Source organism: Chiloscyllium plagiosum, unplaced genomic scaffold (assembly GCF_037043375.1).
Source record: "Chiloscyllium plagiosum isolate Xiang-an unplaced genomic scaffold, Cpla_swu_hap1 HiC_scaffold_6, whole genome shotgun sequence".
Taxonomy (NCBI): domain Eukaryota; kingdom Metazoa; phylum Chordata; class Chondrichthyes; order Orectolobiformes; family Hemiscylliidae; genus Chiloscyllium; species Chiloscyllium plagiosum.
In genome coordinates, this window is record NW_028270144.1 from 95,238,001 (window position 1) to 95,265,114 (window position 27,114).

The following is a 27,114-nucleotide window of genomic DNA, read 5'->3' on the forward strand; positions in this document are numbered from 1 at the left end:
GATTTTGTTTCTAATGTAAGTATGTGTACTTTTAGATGACTGTGCAAATGTAGCACACTGTTTCTTGAAATATGATGAGCAAAATTTCACAAAGCCAAGCCAGATTAATACACTCCACCCCAGAGGCTCCCTGACTCATTCTTGATGAAGGGCTTTTTTGCCCAAAATGTCGATTTTCCTGCTCCTCGGCTGCTGCCTGATCTGCTTTTCTAGTGCCACTCTAATCTGTACAGGACATTGGTTAGGTCACTTTTGGAATATTGTTTGCAATTCTGTCCCTCTGCTGTAGGAAGGATGTTGTGAAACTTGAAAGAGTTCAGAAAAGATTTGCCAACATGTTACCAGGGTTGGAGGTATGGGGAGAGGCTGAATAGGCTGAGGTTATTCTCCCTGGAGTGTTGGAATCAGAGTGCTAACCTTCTAGAGGTTTATAAAATCATGAGGCATGGGTAGGGTGAATACCAAAGGTCTTTTTTTTCCTGTGGTAGGGAACCAAAACTAGAGGGCATAGGTTTAAGATGTGAAGGGAAAGATTTAAAAAGATCTAAGGGGAAGTTTTTTTTCATGTAGAGGATGGTATTTGTATGGAATGAGCTGCTGGAGGAAATAGTGGAGGCTGGTACATTTCCAACATTTAAAAGGCAAGTGGATGGATGTATGAATTGGAAGGCTTTACAGGGATATGGGCCAAATGCTGGCAAATGGGACAATATTAACTTAGGATATCTGGTCAGCATGGACGAGTTGGACCAGAGACTCTGTTTCCATGCTGGACCAGAGACTCTGTTTCCATGCTGTACCAGCTCTGATTGTGTGTTAGAATTTAACATAAATTCTACTGGGCTTGCTATATATAAAGTCCTTTGCTGAACCCAGCCAGGAGCACTAGCTAGCTGCTAGATAATATTGTAATTTCATGATTATTCATTTGAATTTCTTTTAAATATGTCAACAAGTGCACATTTTCCCTTTTCAAATGTTCACTTAATTACCATTGCAAGTCTCCAGTATAACATATTATCAAACACTGAGAAAGAAAATAAATATTTGGAATTCCATTCCTGAATCCTGCAGTTCTCTTTGTGTTCATAGCAGAGAAATTCTAAAAAAAAAGGAGCAGGGGTATGCCATTGTTTCCATCCAGTTTGTTCTGTCATTTGCTGTGATCAAAGCAACTCAATCGCTTGTTGTCTCTTCTGTCCAAGTAGACACAGCTTTCCCCCCCCCCCCCCCCCCCCTCCAAAGCCACCGCCAGCACTACCCTTTGATCCCTTTCTTAGCCCCAGGTGCTATATCCAACTCCTTCAAATCGTGCAATGTTTTGGCCTTGAATGCTTTCTGTGTTCGTGAATTGCACAAGCTCACCACTCTCTGGGTAAAGAAATTTCTTCTCTCAGTTTGAAATGGTTTACCCCATAATCATTAAATTATGACCCTGGTTATGCTTTCCCCAGTCGATAGGAACATCACCTTTGCATCGACCCTGTTTACTCAAGTTAGAATTTTATATTTGAGGTTCCCCACATTCTTCTATACTTCAATGAATATAATCCTTACCAATTCAACAACTTCAGTCTTGCCATCCCAGACATTCCCTCAACAGCAGGAGCATCCTTCCTCAATAAGAAGACCAAACCTTTCCTCACTATTACAGGTGTGGTCTAGACCATAAGACATAGGTGCAGACATGAGGACATGACCTTCTGTGGGAATAAATTCCATAGATTCACCACTCTCTCTAGCTGAAGATGTTTCTCCTTATCACCGTTGTAGACGGTCTTTCCTTTCCTCTGAGACTATGCCCTCAAGTCCTACTCTCTCCTATCAATGGAAACATCTTCCCAACATCAACTCTGTCCAGGCCATTCAGTTTATGCAAGTTTCTTAGATTCTCCTCTCATCCTTTTAAACCCCATAGAGTACAGACCCAGAGTCCTCAAACATTCCTCATGTTAAGTCTTTCATTCCTGGAACCATTTTCGTGAACCTCCTCTGAATATGCTCCAGGGACAGTACATCCTTCCTGAGATATGGGGCCCAAAACTTTGCACAATACTCCAAATGTGATCTGATCAGAGCCTTCTAGAGCCACAGAAGTACATCCTGCTTTTATATTCAACTTCTCTCAACATAAATGCCATCATTGCAGTTGGCATTCTAACTACTGACTCAACCTGCAAGTTTACTTTTGAGAGAATCCTGGACAAAACTCCCAAGTCTCTCCGCACTTCAGACTTCTGAATTTTTTCCCCATTTAGAAAATAGTCCATACCTCTATATTCTTCTTAGCAAAGTGCATGACTTCACACTTTCCCACATTGTACTCCATCTGCACTTCTTAGCCCATTCTCTTAACCTGTCCAAATCCTTCTGCAGCTTCTCCACCTCCTCAATGCTACCTGTTCCTCAAATTATCTTTGTATCGTCTGCAGATGTAGCCAGAATGCTCTCTTGTGTTCCTTCATCTAGATCATTAATGTGTAAAGTGAAAACTTATGGTCCCAACACTGAGCCTTGTGGAACACCACTTCTCAGTATGGCAGCCAGTGAGAAGAACCCTTCTATTCACACTTTCTGCTAGATAGCCAAGCTTCAATTCACGCTAACACATTGCCTCTGTCTCTGATACCATGGGCCCTGTGCAAAGGTCTTCTTGAAGTCCAACTCGGTAACATCCATTGAATCTCCTTGGTCTAATGTGTTCGTTACTTCCTCGAAGAATTCTAGCAGATTTGCCAGGCCCAGCCTCCTCATGCTGAGAACATGCTGATTTTGCGCTATTTTACCATGACACTTCAAAGTATTCAGAAATCTCATCCTTCACAATGGATTCCAGGATCTTAACCACGACCGAGATTAGGCTAATAGGTCTGCAATTTTCCATCTTTTGCCTTACTCCGTGTTTAACAGAGGTGTTACGTTAGTTATTTTCCATCCCTCTGGGACCTCCCTGATACTAACGATTCCGGAAAGATCACCATTAACTTTTACTATCTCTTCAGCTATCTCCCTTAGAACTGTGATGTAGTCCATCTGGTCCAGGTGATTTAACTACCTTCAGGCCATTCACTTTTTCTAGCACCTTGTCCTTTGTGATGGCCACCATACTCAGCTCTGTCCCCTCACTGTCTTGAAGCTTTGAGACATTACTTGTGTAGGTCACTATGAAGATTGATGCTAAGTAATTAGTCAATTCCTCAGCCATTTTCTTGTTCCCCACTACTATCCAGCGTCATTTTCCAGCAGCTCAATGTCCACTTTTTTGCCTTTCTTTTGCCCTTTTTATATATCTAAAGAAACTCTTACCGTCTCCTTTATATTACTGCCTCCCTTACCCTCCTTTAATCTTCTCTCTCCCTTATTTCTTTTTTGTTGCCCTCTGTTGCTTCCCAATCCTCTGGTTTCCCACATGATCTGGTTTCTCTTTTGCTTTTATACTATCCCTGACTTCCCTAATCAGCCACGGTTGCCGCCTCCTCCCTGTATCATGTTTCTGTTTCCTTGGGATGAATCGCTGCTGTGGTTTCTTGAAATTCTACCAGAAACTCCTACCGTTGCTGTTCCACTGTTTTTCCTGCTAGGCTCCTTTCCCAGTCAATTCTACTCAGCTCATGCCTCTGTAGTTGCCTTTATTCAGTTGAAGTATTGTTACCACTGATTCTATTTTCTCTCTCTCTCTCTCAAATTGCACAATAAATTCAATCCTATTATGATCACTGCCTCCAAAAGGTTCCTTCACCTTCAGCTCCCTTATCAAGTCTGCCTCTTTGCACAACACTAAATCCAGTATTGCCTGTTCCCTCGTGGGCTCCAACACAAGCTGCTCCAAAAAGCCATTTCGTAGACATTCCATAAATTCCTTTTGTTTTTGCAATCCACTCCCAATCTGATTTTCCCAGTCCACCTGCATATTGAAATCCTCCATGGTCACTGTAACTTTGCCTTTCCTACACATCTTTTCTATCTGCGTACCAGCTCCTGATTACTGTTTAGAGGTTTGTGCATAACAGCAGTTGTTTCTTTTTTGCCTTTGTAGTTCCTCAATTCTACCCACACAGTTTCTACACCATCTGACCCTACTTCATTTCTTCCTATTGATTTATTTCCATTCCTTAATAAGGCAACCCCACCTCCTCTTTCCACCTGCCTATTTTTTCAATAGGGCGCATATCTTTGAATGTTCAGCTCTTAATCCTGATTCCCTGAAGCCATGTCTCCGTGATGCCCACCATGTGATTACTGCCAATTTCTATCTGCGCCACAAACTCATTTTCCTTATTCCTTTATGCTGCGTGCATTCAGAAAGAACGCCTTCAGTCCTCTATTAAGCTTCTGTATTCTCCTTGTCATTTGTTTGTCCAGTGTGCTTGAAGTTTGCTTTCTAACCCTTTCCATACGCTCTATCCTATTTGTGTCTGTGCTGAAGATTTTAATAATGTGATCTGAGTTCTGCACTGTTACCACCTTTTTTTTATTAATTTGGGTTTTCTAATGCCCCCTATAACTGAGTGTCCACCTGGTCTCAAAAAAAAATATAGTTTAAAGTGTCTACAGCCCTTGTTGAGCAAGTCACTAGCGCTCTGGTCCCAACACAGTCTAAATGAAGACTGCACCATCAGAACAGGTCCCTTCTTCCCCAGTACTGGTGCCAATGTCCCATGAATTCAAGCCCATTTGACCCACACCTATGCTTGAGCTGTGCATTTATCTGCATAATCTTATTCACCCTGTGGCAAGTAGCTCATGGCTCAGGTAGTAATTCAGAGATTATTACCTTTTTTTTGCTTTTGCTTTTTGTTTTAGCTCCTAGCTTTTCATAATCCCTTAGCAGAACCTCTGCCCTAGTTTTATCTGTCATTGGTACCTACATGGACTGCAACCACTGGATCTTTACCCTCTCACTCAAAGTTCCTCTGCAGCCCAAATGAGAGATCCCAAGCCCTTGCGCCAGGCAGGCAACACCATCTTCAGGAGTCTCTATCCTGGTCACAAAACAGTGTTTATGCTTCAAACTATGTCTCTCAACAAGGCCCTGTGTCGGTTCAGCAAGATATTCCTGCTCTCAACTTCTCACTGTGAAGGCAAGCAAACCATTTACATTATTGTAGTTATTGTGTTGGAGTTGAACATAGATTTCATTTTACACAAAATAAGATATATAGATTTACTGGACTCCTCTTAGACACTCCACCTGTACCCTTAACACAAGTAGATAGTTCTTGATGCTTCTCTTGCTGCTGTAATGAAGATTTATGCATCATTTTCCTTCTGATCCAACCTCTTGGCAATTCAATACTCACAAACACTTAATCTGAAATATAAATTTGAGCCAAAGGAGGATTTTTTTTGGTCAAACAGATGTTGTATATGGAAAGAGTAAAGAACATGTATTTTTAATATTTCATAATTTCAAGGCCAACTGTATCGAGGCAACACACATTTGGACAGTTATTTAAACCAGTTTAGGACAGTTTGTGTTTGGGAAAACTGTCAGCCCGTTCTTTAATTTTAAATTACTTTTCTATTCATCAAAGTCTAGCTTTTGATAACATTTGATATGATTAGAAAACGCATTTAATTACATCCAAATGGTAAGCCAGTAAGTTCAGATTTGCTCATTATGGAGTCAGACAAAGGTCAGTGTGGATCGGCAAAGACCAGGGGCAGAAAGGAAAATCGTTCTGTAATGGGTGATATTACATTTAAGATTGAGAGAGAACTGTAAACTCATTATAATGACTTGAACATCTGTTGTCTATGTCAGTGACAGAAGTGTACAAACAAAAAGTACTTCAAGGACTCTAAAGTCTGTGGGAAAGCCATGTTGAGCCAGTAGAAGTTTCAACAAATTTTGCTGTGCCGTAACCTTAAAGGCCACCTTAATGGCCATCCACCCTGTTCAAAAGCAGAATTGTGACCATGTCCTGGGACATGGTCAGTCTGTGGTGGTAACATGCATCACTTATCTAGAGGAAATAAGATTAAGATACTCAGTCTCCTGTATCTCCTCCACATCTCAAGAGAACCTTACACTACAACAGTTTAGCAGCTACTGGTCCTGGACATGCTGGCTCATCTGTTCCTCCTTACTTTCTCTCTCTGACTTTGTTGTGCCATTGTTATGATAATCTTTGCTGCGGATGGATCCATTGGTCATTGTTCCAATGATGCTGTGGAGAGAATGTCTGAAACCAAACATGTTCTTAATAATGTGAGCAGTCATCATTCAATGACAAATGACAGTTTAGACTTGTCCTCTACACAGTGGGACATGGAGAATTCAACAGGAAAGCCTTTCGACATGGGGAGCTTTATTCTCTATATACAGAGGGAGGATTACTGAAACCTTGTCCGCTTACCTCTGCTCCCACAAGAAGGGCAGCATTGCATGTAAGCATGTTCACAAATGGTTACCGTTCAGGGTGAGAGGAAATTGGCTCTGAGCACTTGTGCAACCTATGAGACTTTAAATTGTTTTTGTGAAATGAAGCCTGCAGGTGGTACTTTTTAAGGTTGTCTGTGATTGATCACAGTCCTCTCTGAAGCAAAAGCAATCAGTCACGACCAGTGAGATGTCCAAAATTGCTTGTGGCCAAGATTGTATTTCACATAATTGGACACTGCACACATTTTATGTGTAGGGTGTAACGATTCTGTGTAAATGCTGATTTAATGTAGCTTCTCCTGAAAGGCCGCACATTTCTCACTAGTAGAGTCTGTGTTCTGACAGACAAAAACCCTTACTCCACTCACTTTGGTTGTGGTCCCAACTATTTTCCATTTCCATTGTGCATTTTTGACCTGAGTGGTGAGGGAAGACAGCAGCATGGGTTGCACTTTGCAGAGCGAGTCTGGTAATTAAGGTCTTCTATAATACATGTTCTCCCTCCCACGCCACCTGACACTAATAAATACCATCATGTTTGTTCTTCCTGGCACCTAACGTCAATTTATGAAAAATTGCATTTCCGCATGTAAAAATTAACTTAAATTTACATCTTCATTTCCCATGTTAGTTCCGGAGCCCCAGCCTTACAAAAAGTGGTGAAGGCTGTAACAGTTATAACATTTTTTTTAAAAAGAGGCATCTGGATCGGTATATGAATAGCAACGGTTTGGAGGGATATGGCCTAAGTACTAGCCAATGGGACTAAATTAATTTAGAATATCTGGTCGGCATGGAGGATTTGGACCAAAGAGTCTGTTTCCACGCTGTACATCTGACTCTCTGGCTGTAGCCCACTCCCTAACTGACTTGGAAGGACAGGGCACCTGATTGATCTCTGCAACTCATGCCTACCTTCCTGTTAATCCCTGGACTGTATAGGTTCTGCAAAACTGACTGTGACTCATTGACTGCTACAATATGGAGCCCTGACTATCCCAATTGGCTGCTCAAGGGCTGTCCCACTGTGTGTCCAAGCCCTTGAGCAGCGGTTTAACCTTGTCTTTGACTCACTCACATCATCTGATTTACGACTGTCTCCTTTGACCTGACTGAGGATTACTTTCGAATATATTGAAGTACGTACAAAATATGCATTGTTGGCATATGCTTAGGTGTGACATTGATGTGGCATAGTGTCATACAACAATATGTTCACTCATGAATGAGGACTGATGGTAACCATGATAAACTCCACTTTGTATCTGAACTAAGAGGCAAAGCAATACAGAAGAACTGTGAGCACCTAAGCTCTGAATTTGGTCGAAAAGCAGAAAAAGCCAAGATAAATGTCAGCAGTTGTTGTCATCCAGCAATTGGACAACCCAAGCTTAGTTTTACTTATGAGAACTTTAGCAAAATTGTGTGTTCATGTCCTCTCTTCCCACCTTCAGTTCCATTTAAGACTTTTGCTTAATCTGCGCTGATGATAAATTTTGAATGAATCCCTCTTTTCCTCTAGTTAAACATTGAAAAGTCTGAAGCACTCATATTTGCTCCATACCATTAGCTTGTTTATGATTCAATAACCCACACTGGTTGTTCTGCCTGGTTTAAGCAGCATAGTTGAGAGTGGCACTATGATTTAATCATGATGTTGTCAGTGGATTTGCATTTCCATTGCTATCCAATTGTTTGGTATCCTGAGTTTGAATTTTGAGACTTCGAGCCAGTTACCGTTTTTGAGAGATTTTAATTGTCTTGGATTGATAGTTTGCCATGTAATTAAAAGATGGCAACCACAAAGGGCTTATGTTGCTTCTATGCTAAGAGTTATTTGATCAAGGATGTTGTAATTCGATAAGTCTGGGCCTGAGTCACTTAGACTGTATAAATATGAAAACTGATTGTCAGAAGGGCTTAGAAATGGTACCTAGTGTTTCTTCAGAGTAATTTTAAAAAAATTTGATGTGAAGATGAGTTTAGTAAATCATGGAAAATGATCATTGATTATGAAAGTTTTAATTTCACGTGCTATCTTAATTGGAGTTTAGCTGAGTTGATTAACCGAAGGCCTAAAATTGCTGAAGATGAACATTTTTCAATCCTTTGTTTTTAAGCATTACATTTAACAGTTTAGATTAGATTAGATTAGATTAGATTACAGTGTGGAAACAGGCCCTTCGGCCCAACAAGTCCACACCGACACAAAAACCAGGATTTCGGTAAAAGAACAATGCTAATATGATGCCATTAATTCATTTTAAAAATTGTACAATTAGAATATTAACCATAATCTCTTCATTTCTCTGCTTATGTTGTATGATGCTCCCAGCAAATGCACCTTGGGAATCGTGTAATATAATTATTCACTGATTAAGTGAAAATTGTGGGCTTTGCCCAGTTTTCTGTGGGGTACTTACTGGCAGTGAGCCTAATCTGCTAGAATGCCAGAATATCAAATCACCCCAAAAGACTTGTAATCTGACTACTGATTTTTTTTTTTCAGCCTTTGCACAAAAGTTTGGATCCCAGCAACCCAGAGCAGCTCATCACTCCTTTGATTTCAATTGGACATATAGCTATGCTGGCTCCAGAACAATTTTCTGCACCTCTGAAGTCCCTAGTGGCTGGTTTTGTTGTGAAAGACTTGTTAATGAATGACCGAGTAAGTACATATTTTAGTTACAACATTTTGAAATGGCAGTTTACTTATGAATTCGGATTTTTCATTCGTGTTGTCTTTACCTGTCTGCTGCAAGATGTTACAAACTTGCTCCCAGATTTCTGCTAATGTCTGTCAAAAATAGAGAAAGTAGGAAACATTTAAATGAACTGATTTGACTCATTACTTCTTACTGTATTTTCCTCAAGTAAAGAAATACCCAAATTTATTGCTAAGATTGATAGCAGAGTGGTTGTGATAATATTGGAACTGAGCCAGTTGAATGCTGTTTTGCACTCTAGTTGGAGCACTTCCTTTCACAACAAAGTTAAACAACTGTTATCTTGAAAGTAAACACTAAAAGGAAACCCTCCTATTAACAGGATATTTGCTTCTGGTTGGCTGTTGCAGCACCGCACATTAGTATAGTGCACTCTATTGGTGTTTTATTATGGGAGAAAGTGAGGACTGCAGATGCTGGAGATCACAGCTGAAAATGTGTTGCTGGGATGAGCCCTTCCTGAAGAAGGGCTCATGCCCGAAACATCGATTCTCCTCCTTGGATGCTGCCTGACTTGCTGCGCTTTTCCAGCAACACATTTTCAGCTCTGGTGTTTTATTATGGGCTATTTCCATGACCCTATTAAACATTACCTGGCACTATTAGGTAGGAGGGAAAAAAGTTTGAAGAAAGCTCATGTTTGTAGAAATTTTTAAATATCTCTCCAGATCAGATCAGCTGTTCTGATTGGTCAATAACTATTTCTAAATTAAAAATTTGTTATCAGTTGTGAGGATTTTTCCCCCAAGAGCTGTCAAATTCAAATGATTGACTATTCACGGATCGATACTATCATTCTGTTGTTAGTTTCCGGCGAAGAAGACGACAAAGCTTTGGGTGCCAGATGATGAAGTCTGTCCTGAAACACTGACAAAAGTAAGTGCTGTTTAGAAAAACGCTGCTATTTTCCTCTGCTGCCTTTGCCATTAAGGTATTTTCAAGTTCGAAAAAGAGTCTGATATGGTAGATTAAGGTAAATTATTTTAGCTTTCCAAGTGAAGCAGTAATTTATGTATGTTTTTTTTTCAATCTAGCCTACTATATTCATTGTTCACAATGTGATCTCCAAAACACCACGGGGACAAAATGCAGGCTATTAATCATTTTAACTTTAATTCTGTCTGCAAGCATGATCGTGTGCTTCTAATGGTCTGTTGTTTCAATTCTCCATCTTGTCATGCTGACATTTCCACCCTTGAACTGCTACACTATCCTAGTTGAAACTCAATATAAACTTCAGGAGCAGCACTTTATCTTTTCATGTAAGCACTTACCAGTTTTTTGGACTTGACGTTGAGTTGAACAATTTCAGGAATATACCTGTGACTATAAACTGAGATTTATATGTATTTTAAGTTCATTTATTGCAAGCTCAAGTTCTTAGATTGAGTGAATGAGGGATGTGGGTTTGAATTTTAACTTAAGGATTTATCTATCTATGATGATTTCTGTTCAATCAGTTTGTGGGAAGTACTTATGCACCATTAATAAAGTTTGTCTACCTTTTAGATTGTTTTGTGGCCCAGCAAGATTAATAAAGGGACTTCAAGGTTTGTTAGAGATTTCTGTAACTGCTGTTTTTGCAGGAGCTTGGCAGGGAGCACGCATCGGTGGAGTGATTGATTCCTGTTCATTCTTAGTGATTTGAGACAGCCCTCTGAAGTCCTTTGATTAAGCAGCTTATATAGACCAGTGTTCCTGTTAAGAGAAGGACATACTAAGCTATCCAGCCACCACACTTTAAGGAGAATATATTTGTTGTTGTGGTTCTGTTCGCCGAGCTGGAAGTTTTTGTTGCAAACGTTTCGTCCCCTGGCTAGGCGACATCATCAGTGCTTGGGAGCCTCCTGCGAAGCGCTTCTTTGATGTTTCCTCCGGTGTTTATAGTGGTCTGTCCCTGCCGCTTCCGGTTGTCAGTTTCAGCTGTCCGCTGTAGTGGTTGGTATATTGGGTCCAGGTCGATGTGTTTGTTGATGGAGTTTGTGGATGAATGCCATGCCTCGAGGAATTCCCTGGCTGTTCTCTGTCTGACTTGCCCTATGATAGTAGTGTTGTCCCAGTCGAATTCATGTTGCTTGTTGTCTGCGTGTGTGGCTACTAAGGATAGCTGGTCGTGTCGTTTCGTGGCTAGTTGATGTTCATGTATGCGGATTGTTAGCTGTCTTCCTGTTTGTCCTATATAATGTTTTGTGCAGTCCTTGCATGGTATTTTGTACACTACATTAGTTTTGCTCATGTTGGGTATCGGGTCCTTCGTTCTGGTGAGTTGTTGTCTGAGCGTGGCTGTTGGTTTGTGTGCCGTTATGAGTCCTAGGGGTCGCAGTAGTCTGGCTGTCAGTTCCATAACGGCACACAAACCAACAGCCACGCTCAGACAACAACTCACCAGAACGAAGGACCCGATACCCAACATGAGCAAAACTAATGTAGTGTACAAAATACCATGCAAGGACTGCACAAAACACTATATAGGACAAACAGGAAGACAGCTAACAATCCGCATACATGAACATCAACTAGCCACGAAACGACATGACCAGCTATCCTTAGTAGCCACACACGCAGACAACAAGCAACATGAATTCGACTGGGACAACACTACTATCATAGGGCAAGCCAGACAGAGAACAGCCAGGGAATTCCTAGAGGCATGGCATTCATCCACAAACTCCATCAACAAACACATCGACCTGGACCCAATATACCAACCACTACAGCGGTCAGCTGAAACTGACAACCGGAAGCGGCAGGGACAGACCACTATAAACACCGGAGGAAACATCAAAGAAGCGCTTCGCAGGAGGCTCCCAAGCACTGATGATGTCGCCTAGCCAGGGGACGAAACGTTTGCAACAAAAACTTCCAGCTCGGCGAATAGAACCACAACAACGAGCACCCGAGCTACAAATCTTCGCACAAACTTTGAAGAATATATTTGTGTTAGAGGTAGTACAACATAGGTCTACAAAAATGATCCCTGAACTTCAGGGGTTAGGTTCTGAGAGGTTTTCAGATTAGATCTATTTTCTCTTGGATTTAGAAGGTTAAAGGGTAATCTGATTGAACTCTGCAAGATTTTCACAGGAAAAGACAGGGTAGATAAAGATAAACAATTTACACTGTTCAAGGATTCTCGAACTAGGGGAGCATTGTCTGCAAATTAGGGCAAGTCTGTTCAAGAGAGATGTTGGGAAACATGTGCACACACAAGGTGGGAGAGGTTGTAGCTCTCTTTCACACATTAGTGGATGCATGATGAGTTGTTCATTTTAAATCTAAGTACTTCTGCTTAACAGAAATCTGAGGATATAAGCTAATGGCAAGTATCTGGAGTTAGGCTACCAATCAATTGGTCCCATTGAATAATGAAACAGGCTCATGGGACTGACTGGTGTATTCCTGTTCCTGTGTCCCTATTATAGTACTGAGTTAGTGTTATTCCTATCCCAAAGATATTGGGATAAAACCCAGAAGAGTTGTTTGAAAATGATCTTGTTTAAACTTGGGTGCATGAATAATGCTAGGAGAAGATATCTGCATTTCCAGTCTTTAAGTGACAATCTATTGAAGTTTTAGAGACATGGGACTCTGGTGTGAATACTGTACCAATGATGTGTTGTGGCTATTTTACAAAAGCATTTGTGTTATGCCTCAGAGGTAGCATGCTAGAGGCCATGTTCTGTTACTCCTGAAGTTGTCAAAAGTTAAAGCTTTTTTATGGTTTCTTCAGCAGTGCTGTTAGCTGTGGTTCTTAAACAACTAGTCATAGACTTTAAGTGTGAACTAGCAACCCTGGACCTCCTGCAAGCAAGTGGAAGTACCTGCAGTATTTCCTAATTTTACTTGCCTTTTAGAGCCAGACAGATAGCGTGGGTCAGATTTTTGTATTCACTAGGAATTGCTATTTATTGCAAATAGATTCTAACTGCAGATTTTTTGACATGACTGTACCAATTAAAACTCTAACAGCTTTGTTAATTCCCAATTACATGTCCTATAATGAGAAACCGAAATAAACAAGGGTGTAATGGACAAAGTAAAAAAACTGGAAAGGCAGTTCAGTGGTCCCTGTCCCCAAGGTTTGCTGAGAGATTCTTTTCAGCTTGTCAGGATTTGCTGGTCCTTGATCTGTCGTCTTCAGGTACTTCCACTTGCTTGCAGGAGGTCCAGGGTTGCTAGTTCACACTTAAAGTCTATGACTAGTTGTTTAAGAACCACAGCTAACAGCACTGCTGAAGAAACCATAAACTAGTCTTATTCCGGTTTAAGGTGTGTTTTACTGCATAGAAAAGAGGTAGCACTTGCCCTTTTTCACGAATCTGATGGCTTTTCCCTCAAAACATTTACACCCACAAGCTGTTCAGCTATCTGGAAACCAATCACATTGTTGTTGGCAGGCAGAAGGCCTATGTTATCGAAAACTGGTTGCCATACTACAAACCAATCAGCAACCTGTCAGCTGGAGCTTCATTCATATACAGAGGAACCTTGATTATCTGAATACCAATTATCCAAAAATCGGATTATCCGAAGGAGATCTCGAGGTCCCGGTGGAAACATTACATCAAAGATGTGTTTCCAACGGTGATCATGTCTTTTGTTTACAGTGATTCAACAGGCCCTCTCTGTCTCTCCCCACACTTTCCCTGGAGTTCTTCAGAGGGGTGTACCCTGAACCCCCCTTCCCTAGATAATCTCTCCAACATTGTCCTGTACAGGGCAACAGTAGAACCTGTCAAAAAGATGTGTGCGTGCACGTGCGCGCAATTTGGAGACTTGCCCACAAAAGCAACTGCAGCAGTCTTGTTGTTATCCAGTCCAGCTGCCCCCAGAGAGGAGGCAGGTGTATACGGGATTGGGGGGCGGTGTTGGACGGGGTTGGGGACAGGAGCAGTGTTAGACTGGGTTTGGGGCGGGTGCGGTGTTGCACAGGACTGGGAGCTGTGGGGTGGTGTTGCATGGGGTTGGAGGCGGGGTGTGTGTAGCACGGGGGTGGGAGTGTGGTGTCGGGCGAAGTTGGGGTGGGATCTCACGCACTGTGTGCTGCTGCAGCCTTCTGAACGAGGAGTAGACTTTAAAAACTCCGAGCCCCAGAAGAAAGGTATTTAATCGATTAACCGAATAATCAATTATCCGAACAAAATAGTGCCCGTCCATCATATTCGGCTAATTGAGGTTCCCCTGTACACGCCTTGGCCTCAGATTGTCTCTACTGAGACTTGCCTTAGTTGTGCAACTAGCTGTGCAAACAACACTCACTTGGCATGTTGGGTAACTTGCTTTTGAAGAATACAGCAATCATTCATGCATCATTAGCTTACAAAACCCTTATTTTCCATTTCAGTACAGAATCAAAAATAAGGAAAAATGTTAGAATATGACCTTTTACTAAGTTGTTTTTCTTAGTTTGTATTGCAGTGTTCTTTGGAATGAGTGGCTTATACTTTAACTGTGTGTTAATAAGTGTGTTATAAGTAGATAGTTTCTTCAACTACATTTTGACTGTTTTATTGTGAAAACAAAAATGTGCAGTATTGTATGTTTATGTTTTGATTTTAGTGAAGTAGCCTTTGTCAAAACAAATATGATCTAACAAGCTGGGATACGCTACAATGTATTGTCCAGTTCTAACATCAGCTGGGATCATAACACACCTTTAAACTCGATCACCTCATTTTGTTCTTTTATCTTTCTTTGTTTTAGTTATTTCTTTTAATTTCAGTTAGCAGTACAGCAGCTCTAGGCACAATTTTTTTTTGGATTTTTTTTCTTGTCTCATATCTATTACCTTTGACTCTGCAGGGCAAACTTTTCTGTAATTTTGTCTTGTGTCTTCCATTTTGTCACTGAACTTCATTTTGTTCTTACCCCGCCCACACCTTGCTCAAAACCTATTGTGTTTTTAACCGTTCCTGGTTCTGAGGATAGATTGCAGACCTGAAATATTAAATCCATTTCTCTTAATGCAGATCCTGCCTGACCTCCTGAGTTTTACCGGCATTTCGGTTTAATTTTTTTTAAAGTATTTTAACAATGTCCTTTAAACAGAATTTACATGAAATTATTACTTTTTTTCCTCCATGTATGCTATCTTACTGCTGTGACTTTGGTTTATTCTGTTTTTATTTCTGTTATACACAAGTGTTTTGCTATTAAATTATTTTGTCTAGCGACTCTAAGCTTTACTACTCCAAGCTCTCTGTCAGCCTCACAATGTCACCCTGTAAAATTGCAGCCAGGATATTCACAAGGGGAATCATGTACAAAGAATAGACAAGAATTAAGCTTTGAACAGTCTTTCACAAGAAATGTTTTCATAGCTCCTTGAAAGTGGAGTCGCAGGTAGGTAGGATAGTGAAGAAGGCGTTTGGTATGCTTTCCTTTATTGGTCAGAGTATTGAGTACAGGAGTTGGGAGGTCATGTTGCAGTTGGACAGGACATTGGTTAGGCCACTGTTGGAATATTGCGTGCAATCCTAGTCTCCTTCCTATTGGAAAGATGTTGTGAATCTTGAAAGGGTTCAGAAAAGATGTACAAGGATGTTGCCAGGGTTGGAGGTTTTGAGCTACAGGGAGAGGCTTAACAGGGTGGGGCTGTTTTCCCTAGAGTGTCGAAGGCTGAGGGGTGACCTTTATAGAGGTTTACAAAATTGAGGGGCATGGATAGGGTAAATAGGCAAAGTCTTTCCCCTGGGGTCGGGGAGTCCGGAACTAGAAGGCATAGGTTTAGGGTGAGAGGGGAAAGATTTAAAAGAGAAATAAGGGGCAACATTTTCACTCAGGGATGTACGTGTATGGAATGAGCTGTCAGAGGATGTGGTGGAGGCTGGTACAATTGCAACATTTAAGAGGCATTTGGATGGGTATAGGAATAGGAAGGTTTTGGAGGGATATGGGCTGGGTGCTGGCAGGTGGGACTAGATTGGTTTGGGATATCCGGTCGGTTGGACCGAAGAGTCTGTTTCCATGCTGTACATCTCTGAATCTATGACTTCTCTGGAGGATCCTGGCTTCACAGAAGCTAATTTTCAGCCAGTTTGGCTCACTTCACATGGTATATGGAAGTAGCTGACTGCACTTGATCAAGCATTGGTTTCAGTTCTCTAATCCCAAATTTGGTGGTATGGTGGACAGTGAAGATGGTTATCTAAGATTACAAAGAGATCTTTATCAATTGGGTCAGTGGGTTGAGAAGTGGCAGATGGAATTTAATTTGGATAAATATGCATTATTGCAGTTTAGTCAAACAAGCAGGGTAGGACTTATGCAGTTAAAGGTAGGACCCTGGGTAGAGTTGCAGAATAGAGAGACCTTGGGGGTTCAAGTATATAATTCTTTGAAATTTGTGTCATAGGCTGCTTAGAGTTTAGCACTTTTCCTTTCGTTGCTCAGACCTTTTGAATATAGGAGTTGGGAGGTGAGGGTTGTACAGAACATTAATGAGGTCTCTTCTCGAGTACTGTGTGCAATTATAGTCACCCTGTTGTAGGAAGAATATTATTAAATTAGAGAGGACTCAGAAAAGATTTGTCAAGCTGGTGCTGGGAATGGAGGGTTTGAGTTATAAAGGAGAGGCTGGATAGGCTGGACTTTTTTCACTGGAATGTCAGAGGTTGAGGAGTGACCATCTAGAAGTTTATAAAATGGTGAAGGGCATCGATAAGCTGAATAGCCAAGGTCATTTCCATAGGATAGGGGGTTCAAAACTGGATGGCATATTTTTAAGGTGAGAGGAGAAAGTTGTTTTTTAAAAAAAAAATGAGGGGCTTTTTTTTATAAACAGAAAGTGGTTTGTATGTGGAATGAACTTCCAGAGGAAGTGGTGGATGCAGGTCAAGTTACAGTATTTAAAAGACATTTGGATAAGTACGTGAATAGGAAATGTATGAGTAATAAATTCTGAATTTATATAGTATACAAAGCAGGCAAATTTGAAGAGGACTGGACAGAATACTAAGAATGGAAGAAAAGCTTAAATAAGGAGGGAGAAATTCCGGTATGAGGAAAAGCTAGCTAGAAAAATTTCTAGATAGGAAAAGTTTCTTCGGGTATTCAAAAGGGAAATGAGTTCGTAAGCTGCATGTTTTGTCTTTTTAGAGAATGTTTGGCAAGTGAATAATGGTAAATTGAGCAATGGAAGATTTGGCATTTATCTTCACTACAAAGAATGCAAATTTCCTGGGAATAGTTATGACTCAGGAGGTAAAAGGGTAGGAGGAACTTAAAACGATGGCAATCACCAGGGAATATGTACTCTGAAAACTACTTGAACTAAAAACTGATCAGACCCCAGGTGTCATAAACATCAACCTGGAATTCAGGGTCTTGAGACTGGCTGGTGGAATTATAGATGCATTGATAATTTTGCAAAATTCTCCGGATTCTGGAAAGCTCCCATTGGAATGTGGGACTCTTCTAATCAAGGCTGAATGTGTAAAAAGAGCAAGATGGAAACTAAAGCTAGTTTTTAAATATCTGTCATTAGAAAAATGCTGCAATCTATTGTTAAGGAAGTTGTCATGGGCACTTAGAAAATATTTGGCAATACAGTCGGGCAGAGTCAACATGATTGTGAAAGAGAAATAGCATTTGGCAAATTTGAGTTCTTTTGAGGAAAGGACAAATGTGGATGAGTAGCTGTGCACTGGAAAGCCAAGTACAGCGCACAGATTGATATAGTGCCACCTCAAAGATTTCAATGCAAAATAAGAGTTTGTGATATTAGAGGCAACATAAGAGTCTGAAAAGAGGATTGATTAGGCAATAGTACTTCTAATGGATTAGTTTCAAGTTGCTGAGATGTGATGGGTGGAATGTCACAGAAATCAGTGCTGAGGCTATGATCTTGTGTTTGTTCCTTCATCCAAAATTTCAAATACTTTGCAACCCTCCAGCAAATCTAAGTTGTGAATTGAATTGAATTTATTGTCATGTGTACTGAGGCACAGTGAAAAGCTTTGTCTTGCGAGCAATACAGGCAGATCACATAGTTAATTGGCATAGATAATAAATAATAGGTAAACAGCAGCAAAAACAAAAACACAGGTACAGATGAAAGTTAAGAGTTATGAATGTGAGTCCATTCTGTATTCTAACAACATGAGGGTAGAAACTGTTTCAAAACAGGCTGGTGCGTGTGTTCAGACTTCTGTACCTTCTCCCCGATGGTAGAGGTTGTAGAAAAACATTGCCAGGGTGGGTTGGATCTTTAAGAATGCTGACAGCCTTTACTTGACAGTGGGCCTGGTAGATGGATTCTATAAGACGGGAGGTTGGCTTTTTATGATTGTCCGAGCTGAGTTCACCACTCGCTATAGCTGTCTCTGATCTTGAATGGTATAGTTTCCATACCAGGTCGTAATATATCCAGACAGAATGCTCTCTATGGCACACCTATAAAAGTTGGCAAGGGTATTCGCCATCATGCTGAATTTCCTCAGCTGCCTGAGGAAGATGAAACGTTGTTTGGCCTTTTGTAACCAGTACATCCACATGAAGAGTCCAAGAAAGCTTGTTGTGGGATGACTACTCCCAGGAGTTTGACGCACACTCCTCATTCCATCTCTGTGCTATTAATGTGTAGGGGGGAGTGAGTAACAGTTGTTCTCAGTGGACCATTTTTCCAGATCTTCCACCTCCTGTCTGTAGTCTGTTTCACCACCATCTGAGATCCAACCGACTATGGTGGTGTCATTCGCAAACTTGTAAATGGCATTCGTTTGGTATTTGGCAGTACAGTCATGGGTATGCAGTGAGTACAGCAGGGGGTTGTTTACGCACCCCAATCTTCACTGATTGTCACCTGTGGGTCAGGAAACTGAGGATCCAGTTGCAGAGAGTAGGGCTTAGTCCGAGATCACTAAGTTTAGTAATCAGTCTCGAGGGGATAATAGTGTTGAAGGCTGAACTGTAGTCAATGAGTAGTACTCTTACGGAGCTGTTCTTGGTGTCAAGATGTTCTAGGGAGGAATAAAGGGCAAGTGATATGGCATCTGACCTGGATCTGTTGGTTTGATAGGCAAATTGGAGTGGGTCAAGAGTAATGGGGAGGCTGGAGTTGATTAAAGCCATGACCAGCCTTTCAAAGCACTTCATGACCACCGAAGTTAGGGCCACTGGGCAATAGTCATTGAGATATGCTGCATGAGCCTTCTTAGGCACAGGGATAATGTTGGCCCTCTTGAAACAGGCAGGAACAGTGTCCTGCTGAAGATGTCCAAGGAAACCTCTGCCAATTGATCTGCGCATGCTCTGAGTGCACGGCCTGGTACTCCGTCTGGTCCCATCGCTTTCCTTGGATTCACATGAAGGAAAGCTGATCTGACTTCTGATGCAGTGACTGTTGGGATAGGTTCATCAGGACCTGTCGGAATAGTGTTACCTCTCCGCCGAAATTCAGCTCAAAGTGAGCAAAGAAGGCGTTGAGACGATCTGGGAGGGATGTCTCATCATTAGATTAGATTAGATTATTAGATTACTTTACAGTGTGGAAACAGGCCCTTCGGCCCAACAAGTCCCCGCCGAAGCGCAAACCACCCATACCCCTACATTTACCCCTTACCTAACACTACGGACAATTTAGCATGGCCAATTCACCGAACCTGCACATCTTTGGACTGTGGGAGGAAACCGGAGCACCCGGAGGAAACCCACGCAGACACTGGGAGAATGTGCAAACTCCACACAGTCAGTTGCCTGAGGCGGGAATTGAACCCGGGTCTCTGGCGCTGTGAGGCAGCAGTGCTAACCACTGTGCCACCATGCCGCCCACTAGTGCTATCTTGAACTGTCTCTGATAGTAAGAGGATTATTGCATAATTGGAGTCTGCAGAAGTGTAAATAGGTTGTGAGTGGAGGAAAATATTTGGCAGACTGAGTATAATATGAGAAAATATGAACTTGTACGTTTTGTCAGGAGGAATAGAAAGGCAGTGTATTATTTAATTCACACCTATATCGACACCAATGACACAAGACAACAGTAGCAGCAATACCACTAGATTGTCACCTCCCCTGATGAGAGGACAATCACAACTGTATATTCTACAATTAATTTTTAGCTACCTGATGTATGTATCTTAAACTCCAATGAATTTTTCAATTCTTCAGGTCCTCAAACCTGCCCTAATAACTTAATTCTTTGTTCTATTTCAATAAAGCTACACCTCTACTTCTGTGGAAACAACCACAGTTGCTCAGCAATATTGTCCAATTAGTACCAGTTTTTAAAATTAAATTAGTGCAGTTTTGTTCCTGCTTGAGCCAGCATGTTATCATTCTGACCTGAATTTAAAGAAAAAGCAATTCCAGTTCAACAATATCGATTAAAAATTATTAATGTTTGGTTTGGGCCTGTTTAGAGCTTTTTGGGTTCAGTTACCAGACTATTGTATTTACCTTTTTTAAACAGAGCCTGCTATACCAAAAAATCAGGTTTGAGGTATTCAGGTTTGAATGTAAGAAACACAGTCAAATGTCTTTTCAAACATTGAGGACTCCCCTACAATAGTATCTTATCAGAATTTTGTTTCCCTCCAGTTAAGATGAGCTTTGGTTCCAGTGTGGTTAATAGCAATAAAGTTCTTATGAAGACTTGAGCCTCAGACCAGTTATATTGTGAAATAATTACAAGTGGAATCAGTCAACAGTCACCAGTTACTCACTACATAGAGATGGTAGGTTGAAGTGTGTGTAGCAAATAGCTCACTGCAATGATTCAAACAATCTGCAGGGTCAGCCAGGTATGTAGCTCTGAATGTACACTAAAGGAATAGTTCATTGAATGGAACATAAATTATTTGCCAAAACTGTTTAACATGGTCAAAATTGTGTAGAAAAGGATTATAGAATCACTGCAGTGTGGAAGCAGGCCATTTGGCCTGTCAAGTCAACACTGCCTGCCTGAAAAGCATACCACACTATCCGTATAGCCCTTGATGTTTACATGGTTAGTCCACCTAGTCTGCATATCCCTAGACACTATGGGCAATTTAGCTTGGCCAATTCACTTAACCTGCACATCTTTAGACTGGGGCAGAACACTGGGGCACCTGGAGAAAACCCATGTAGACACTAGGAGAATGTCTGTGTGGTGTGTGCATAGTCACCCAAGGGTAGAATTGAACCTGGTTCCCTGGCAATGAGGTAGAGTCGCTCCCTGGTGAAGTGCCAAAATACACTTTGAGCTCAGTTATTTTTAAATGCTTCAAAGTTGATTTCTTTATTTTACAGATACAGGCCATGAAGATGATGGTGCGGTGGTTGATGGGAATGAGGACCAATATAAATAAATCAGGAACCTCTACCTTGAGACTATTAACGGCTATACTACATAGTGATGGTGACTTGACAGAACAGGGGAAAATTAGGTTTGTAATAATCAGCTAAATGCTTTTCACTTGTGTATTGTTTTGTATATCAGCTCACAGGGTGAATAGATAGTTCCATAGAAAATTATGGTTACAGTATAAAACTTGGTTACCATTCAGTGTGTTTTGTACTGAATAGATAAAGGAATTCATAAATTTAACTCTGATTATAAGCTGACCAGAGTCAAGAGTGTGGTGCTGGAAAAGCACAGCAGGTCAGGCAGCATCTGAGGACCAGGAAAATCAATATTTCGGGCATAAGCCCTTCATCAGGAAATGTGCCCGAAAAGTTTTAACAAAAGAGAATAGATTTGTTTTGTCACTTTTGCCATGAAGTAGTTAATGCACATGTGTAACAGACTATTCAATGAAGCAGTAGAGCCAAATAAATTGGAAGAAATTGAATAGTTCAGTTGATAAATAGATATTTGGAAGAGTAGGTGATTAAGTGGAGGAAAAATGAAGTGCTGCAGATCCTAACAATGTGAACCTAAAGTTTTTGTGAAAGTACTCAGCAAATCAGGGCATATCTGTGGAAAGAGAAGCTGTTAATATTTCAGGTGTGAGTTTTAAGTTAGTTAACCTGAAATATTAACTGTTCTACTTCCTAAAAATGCTGTCGGACCTGCTGAGTGTTTCCTGTGTTTGCTGCTTTTAAAAGTCGTTAATGGGTTTAAACAGCTAGGTAAGCTGAATTGTCCTTATTGGCTTTGTACTTCCATAAATTTGAAATCAAAAGAAACCATTCCTGCATGTGGGAATATAATCAGATGATTCAAATTTTATGCTTTTAATCTTGACAGTGGATGGCTTTGGTTAGATACTATGGAGCTCTGGGACATGTTTTAACCTCAATATCAGACTTTCAACTTGTGTGAACCTTTGTCTTGTTGGGCCTGGAATTCCCAGAAATGCATGTAATCTGAACACAAACTGATCATTGTTGCATATGCGGTACACATATAACTCAGTATGCCCAAGACTACATGGTCTCTTTTACAGGGAGGGTTTAAACTAATTTGGCAGGGGGGTGGGAAACAGAGCCACATGTCTGAGAGGGGGTCAGTTACAGATGTGACAGGATATATTGAATTTAAAAGGGAAGGTTTCTCACGTGATGAAACAAAGGGATTGGTTAAATGTGTGTCTGCTTTAATGCAAGGAGTGTCCGAAATAAGAGTGACGAACTTAGAGCATGGATCAGTACTTGGGACTACGATGTTGTGACTATAACAGAGATGTGGGTTTCACAGGGGCAGGAATGGGTGCTTGATGTTCTAGGGTTTAGAACCCTTAAAAAGGACAGGGAGGGTGGACAAAGAGGAGGGGGTGTAGCATTGCTAATCAGAGCGTGCATCACAGCTACAGAAACGAAGGTTGTTGAGGAAGATCTGTCTACTGAGTCAGTATGGGTGGAAGTTAGGAACAGCAAGGGAACAGCCACCGCATTGGGGACTTTCTACAGACCACCGAATAGCAGGAGAGAGATTGAAGATCTCATAAGCGAGCAGATTCTGGAAAAATACAAAAGTAGCAGGGTTGTTGTTATGGGTGATTTCAACTTTCCCAATATTGATTGGAACCTCCTAAGTGCAGATGGTTTGCATGGAGCCAATTTTGTCAGGCGTGTTCAGGAGGGTTTCCTTACTCAGTATGTCAACCAACCGACGAGGGGAGAGGCCATTTTGGATTTGGTGCTCTGCAACAAGCGAGGACAGGTGTCAGATCTCGTGGTGCGAGAAGATTTTGGTGACAGTGATCACAACTGCCTCACATTTAGCATAGCCTTGGAAAGTGAAAGGAGTAATTACCGAAGGAAGATATTCAACTGGGGAAAAGGAAATTATGACTCTATCAGACAGGAGTTGGGAAGTATAGACTGGAAGCAATTGTTCAACAGAAAAGGTACAGCAGACATGTGGAGACTATTTAAGGAGCAGTTGTTGCGAGTGATGCACAAATTTGTTCCTCTGAGATGGGTAAGAAGAGGTAAGATTAAGGAACCTTGGATGACGAGAACAGAGGAACTTCTCGTCAAAAGGAAGAAGGCAGCTTATGTAAGGTGGAAGAAGCAAGGATCAAGCACAGCTTTAGAGGATTACAGGCTTGCTAGAAAGGAGCTCAGAAATGGACTGAGGAAAGCCAGGAGGGGGCATGAAAAAGGCTTGGTAAGCAGGATTAGGGAGAACCCAAAGACGTTTTACTCATACGTGAGGAATAAGAGAATGGTCAGGGAGAAGGTAGGGCCAATCGGGATAGCGGAGGAAACTTGTGTGTGTGGAGTCTGAGCAGATAGGGAAAGCCGAAATGAGTTTTTTGCTTTGGTTTTCACCAAGGAAAGGGAACTTGTTGTAAATGAAAACTTAGAGGAGCTGGGATACAGTCTTGACCAGAACAAGATTGATGATGTTGATGTGCTAGAAATTTTGGAAAACATTAAGATTGATAAGTCCCCCGGGCCAGACCAGATTTATCCTAGGGTGCTCTGGGAAGCGAGAAAGGAGGTTGCTAAGCTGCCTGCAAGAATATTTGCCTCCTCACTCTCCACTGGATTCGTACCGGAGGATTGGAGGAGACAAAAGTTGTTCCTCTTTTCAAGAAGGGTAATAGGGAAATCGCTGACAATTATAGACCAGTCAGTCATACGTCTGTGGTCAGCAAAGTTTTGGAAAGAATTCTGAGGGATAGGATTTATGAGTATTTGGCAAAAGTATAGTGTGATTAAAGGCAGTCAGCATGGCTTTGTGAGGGGCAGGTCATGCCCCTCAAATCTTATTGAGTTCTTTGAGGAGGTGTCCAGACAGGTCGACGTTTGAGCAGTGGATGTGGTGTATATGGATTTCAGCAAGGCATTTGATGGGGTTCCCTATGGTAGGCTCATTCATAAAGTCAGGAAGTATGGGATACAGGGAGATTTGGCTATCTGGATCCAGAATTGGCTGGGTGACAGAAAGCAGAGTGTGATTGCAGATGGAAAGTATTCTGCCTGGAGGACAGTGTTGAGTGGGAATACTGCAGGCTGCAACGCGACATAGACGGGATGCAGAGCTGGGATGAGAAATGGCAGGTTGAGTTCAACCTGGATAAATGCGAAATGATGCGTTTTGGAAAGTCGAACTTGAATGCTGAATATAGGATTAAAGACAGGATTCTTGGCAGTGTGGTGGAACAGAGGGATCTGGGTGTGCAAGTACATAGATCCTCAAAGTTGCCACCCAAGTGGATAGGGTTGTTAAGAAAGCATATGATGTTTTGGCTTTCGTTAACAGGAGGATCGAGTTTAAAAGCCGCGAGGTTTTGCGGCAGCTCTACAAGTCCCTGGTGAGACCACATTTGGAATATTGTGTCCGGTTCTGGTCGCCCTACTATAGGAAAGATACAGAGGCTTTGGAGAGGGTGCAAAGAAGGTTTACCAGGATGCTGCCTGGACTGGATGGCTTGCCTGATGAAGAAAGGTTGAATAAGCTTGGACTTTTCTCTCTGGAGAGAAGGATGAAGAGAGGAGACCTGATCGAGGTGTACAAGATAATAAGAGGAATAGATAGAGTCAATAGCCAGAGACTTTTTTTCCCCAGGGCAGGATTGACTGGTACATGGAGTCATTGTTTGAAGATATTAGGAGGAAGGTACAAAGGAGACGTCAGAGGTAGGTTCTTTACACAGTTGTGAATGCATGGAATGCGTTACTAGCGGTGGTGGTGGTGGAAGCAGAGTCATTGGGGACATTTGAGCGACTGCTGGACATGGGCATGGATAGCAGTGAGTTGAGGTGTGCATAGGTTGTTACTATATTTTACATTAGGATTAACTCTCGGCACAACATCGTGCGCCAAAGGGCCTGTTCTGTGCTGTACTTTTCTATGTTGTAAAATGCTTGAGAAACTCAGTAGGTCTGGCAGCATTTGTGGAGAGAGAGAGAGAGTTAATGTTTTGCGTCAAATATAATTCTTCAGGACAGACTTGCAGTCTTTTTACAGTTGTCCATCAAAGCTTCTTCACACTGCTAATCTCATCCTAAGTCTAAATGCAAGAAGCCACCAACTGTATTTGCTCAGAGGATTTCTTTTCATTGAAGAGACAGAATTAAAAACTCTTTATTTGAATGCAAGCAAAATTCATTGCAAAATGGATGAATTCTTAGCACTAATAGAAGTAAATATCATGGCCATTACATATTTCTTATGATCTGATCTCATTGACTTATTGTGTTGGAAAGAATGTGGTTTGTGTTTTATTGTCACTTTTGAGTTTTGGAATGTATCTTTCTTCTGATCTGCTTGATTTTTTTATTTCTTTGCATTGATTTTTTATGGCCTCGGTGTATAGGGCATAATTTTCAAACTTGTAGATGGTACAGAATTTGAAAGTGTTCTGAACTGTGTAAGGGATAGTGTAGAACTTCAAAGGTCATCGACAAGTTGGTGGAATGGATGGACTAATGTCAGATCAAATTTAATGCAGAGAAGTGTAAAGTAATGAATTTTGGCACAAAGAATGTAGAGAGACAATACAAAATAAAAGGTACAATTCTATAGGTTATTACAGGAACAGAAAGACCTGGCGGGCATATTTGCTCAGATAACTGGATAGGTTAAGAGAGTCGTTAATAAAGAAAGCAGTATGTTTGACTATCAGTGGACCATCGGTAACTAAACAAGGAGGATATGTTAAACCTTTTTAAAATGCATGTGTTCAGTCTTGGCTGGAGAAGAGTATCCTGTTCTGCATGCCATACTTTCAGAAGAATGTGAAGGTTTGGACTGTAAAAGTAAAATTGAGTGTTGTTGAGGGGATGAAGAACTTGAGCAACACGCGAGTTGCAAAGTTTGAACTGTTTAACAACTGGAAAAAAAGCCATGGTGCACCAAGACTCCAAACTCAAAGGATAAAAATGGGAAGAGCTCTTGTAATCGATCTCCAGGTGATAAGATTGAAATGCAAACAGCCACAGAATAAATGATATCTTAAATCGGACTGGAGACGATGAGATTCTGTTGAATATCCTGATAATTTGCTTTTTGAGATTCTTATGATGTTACAGCGAAGAGAAAAGGATACTTGCAGTTTACAGTTTTCTACTTGCTTTTTAGGAGACTCCAGAGTATGGCCTTTCCAGCTTAAAGGTTTCTCTTCAACTGATAGGAATAATGGAAAATATCAATTCCAAACCAGAGACTATTGCTTGGCAGCATTATGCATAAAGCATCTTCCAAACCAGTTTGTCCAGCAATTAAATCCGTAAAACTCTCATGTTATCTCTTAAAAGCTTGGTTTGCCATATTGATATATTTGTCATATTGATAAAACCCTCCGAATGCCAGGAGTTGTCCAATTCCTTCATCTCTTCCAGATTCCTTCAGTTATTTTTAAGGGCTATGCATTTCCAACAAGGCATAGAGGAAGAAGGTGGGGGAGCAGTATTAGGTGAATTGCTGCTTCTGAGATATGACCAGTAAAGGGTTATGTCCTGTGCTGTAACCATTCTGTGATTGTTTCTGAAGTCACATTAACAATTGAAAAGGTTCCTGGATTATAGGTTCCTAAGCTTCTGTGCCTGATGAGTATGAATGATGGTCAAATGAGTTGACACTTTCTTAAATATGAGAGTTTGTATGCTGGGAATCCATAGCTTTTC

The 27,114-nt window shown here is 41.1% G+C and overlaps 1 protein-coding gene across 1 annotated transcript in view; it reads left to right on the top strand.

Annotated features, from left to right (window-relative positions):
- Positions 1-27,114, top strand: part of pds5b (PDS5 cohesin associated factor B) — a 233,973-nt gene that overhangs the window by 147,790 nt on the left and 59,069 nt on the right. Inside the window, exons 21-23 of the mRNA XM_087988236.1 lie at positions 8,895-9,053; positions 9,919-9,987; positions 21,343-21,479. Of these exons, the coding sequence (XP_087844362.1) occupies positions 8,895-9,053; positions 9,919-9,987; positions 21,343-21,479 (365 nt within the window). The remainder of the gene's footprint in view (positions 1-8,894; positions 9,054-9,918; positions 9,988-21,342; positions 21,480-27,114) is intronic.